The 1,981-nt window shown below is 44.0% G+C and overlaps 1 protein-coding gene across 1 annotated transcript; it reads left to right on the top strand.

Moving 5' to 3' along the window:
* The first annotated feature begins 383 nt into the window (after nucleotides 1-383).
* Nucleotides 384-1,520, top strand: ier2a (immediate early response 2a). The gene has a single exon (XM_030142184.1). The coding sequence runs from the start codon at nucleotides 498-500 to the stop codon at nucleotides 1,044-1,046; it is 549 nt and encodes a 182-aa protein (XP_029998044.1). The 5' UTR covers nucleotides 384-497; the 3' UTR covers nucleotides 1,047-1,520.
* The last annotated feature ends 461 nt before the right edge of the window (nucleotides 1,521-1,981 follow it).

Genomic DNA, 1,981 nt, shown 5'->3' with positions numbered 1-1,981 from the left:
AATGGGATTTTTGGATTCAGCACACCAAAATTATCCTAAATCAGCTCAAAAAACTTCAACAATAAATTTGTTGTTGACCAGTGTAATAACAACAACAACAATAGTAATAATAATAATAATAATAATAATAATAATAATAATAATAATAATAATAATAATAATAATAATCAATGAAACAAAACAATTACAACTTAAATTTGTCCCATAAGGCTTTAGTCTTCCCAGCTTTAGGGTTGTGTGTGTTTCCTTCTCTCCACCTCTCATGGTTTTCAGTGTAACATCTGACAAATGGCCCAGTCTGAGCTGCAGGGCCTGAGGGGGAGGGGCTAGGCCTATGACGCCACTCAGTGATGTCACCGAGGTGATAAGTAGTGGACGTGGCCTGGGTCTGTATTGTGTCTGATCGTGAAGTCAGAGGGGAAAGGCAGAGTTCACACACCTCGGATCCACCAGATTGGGTTTGTTTTTCCAGGACTAGTCTGAAAGACCTGTTTGACATGGAGGTCAGCGCAGAGGCCAAGAGGATCATGGTCGTGGCTTTGGGGAAACTGTACAGCTCCCGGACCCAGAGAGGAGGTCTCCGTCTCCACCGGAGCCTCCTGCTGACCCTGGTGATGAAATCCGCCCGGGATATCTACCATGCGGCCCAGACGACGACGGCGGACAGTTTTGGCACAGGATGTGAGCAGGAGAACCAGGAAACAGAGGTGTTTGGAGACTCCACTAACACTCATGTGGACCTCCAGGGTTCTCAGACTGGTGTCACCGGACAGACTGAGGCTGAGGAGGAGGTCACGGAGCTGCGCCACGACGCACAGACGCGCACCGACCATCAAAACAAGGAGAATGCGCATCCAAACAGGAAAAGAAGGGGCAAAGTGTGCGCAACGCCGGACTTCCTCCCGTGTAAGAAAGCCAAACTTGAGCAGAACTGTCCCCAACAGCTCGCTGTAAATCCCGTCTTAATGGACTACGTGAACTGCGGCAGTATACTAAGCGCCCCCCCAGCCCCCATGCCTGTCCTCAGACCCATCGCTGCGTGTTGAAGCCGTGCGCCTCCACACACACGAAAGGCAACTTTTTCCGCCAGGCCTGGGAACCTGAGTGCGCCCCAGACATGCTCAGCTTAGTTTGGATGAACGCCCGGGTTATGGTGGTGCTTAAGCCCCGGACATGGCTTCAGACAAGCCAGGCCAGGCCAGGTTACCGGTATCACAGGAGGCAGGCCAGCTGGCGCGGAATGGCCCCGATGGCTTTTGGCCTAGATATGGGCCACCATAAGGCTGACTTCTGCTGGCAGAAAGAGGAACTGAAGGAACTGGTTCATCTGGAAGAAGGGCATACTTTAAGAACATTCACAAAGACTTTCCAATGACAGAGAAATGTTGTTGCTGAGTAACAGTATGAATGTGTGACACCTGTGCGTCACAGTTCTGACTCATGATATTCTGGGAATATGTTGATTTCAATGTACAACTACCTCAGTATTTATTAAAAAAAATGTTTGTACTTAAAGTAAATCTGGAGTGATGTGTTATTTATAAAGAACCTGGTGTATTAGTATCAGTGTTAGTATTAGTGTTAGTAATAGTATCAGTGTTAGCGTTAGTATTAGTGTTAATGTTAGTATTATTAGTATTAGTATCAGTATTAGTGTTAGTAATAGTGTTAGTATTAGTATCAGTATTAGTGTTAGTGTTAGTATTATTAGTGCTAGTGTTAGTACTAATATTAGTGCTAGTGTTAGTATTAGTATCAGTGCTAGTATTAGTATCAGTATTAGTGTTAGTATCAGTATTAGTGTTAATACTAGTATCAGTGTTAGTATTAGTGTTAGCATTAGTATCAGTGTTAGTATTAGTGTTCGTATCAGTATTAGTGTTAGCATTAGTATCAGTGTTAGTATTAGTGTTCATGTTAGTATTAGTGTTAGTACTAGTATCAGTATTAGTATTAGTGTTAGCATTAGTATCAGTGTTAG

Source organism: Sphaeramia orbicularis, chromosome 8 (genome assembly GCF_902148855.1).
Source record: "Sphaeramia orbicularis chromosome 8, fSphaOr1.1, whole genome shotgun sequence".
Lineage (NCBI taxonomy): Eukaryota > Metazoa > Chordata > Actinopteri > Kurtiformes > Apogonidae > Sphaeramia > Sphaeramia orbicularis.
The sequence above is the reverse complement of the archived record's forward strand: the minus strand, read 5'-3'. Positions and strand labels throughout refer to the sequence as shown.

Excerpts from the sequence above, each read along its gene's own strand:
- ier2a (XM_030142184.1), top strand. The coding sequence starts at position 498 with ATGGAGGTCAGCGCAGAGGCCAAGAGGATCATGGTCGTGGCTTTGGGG.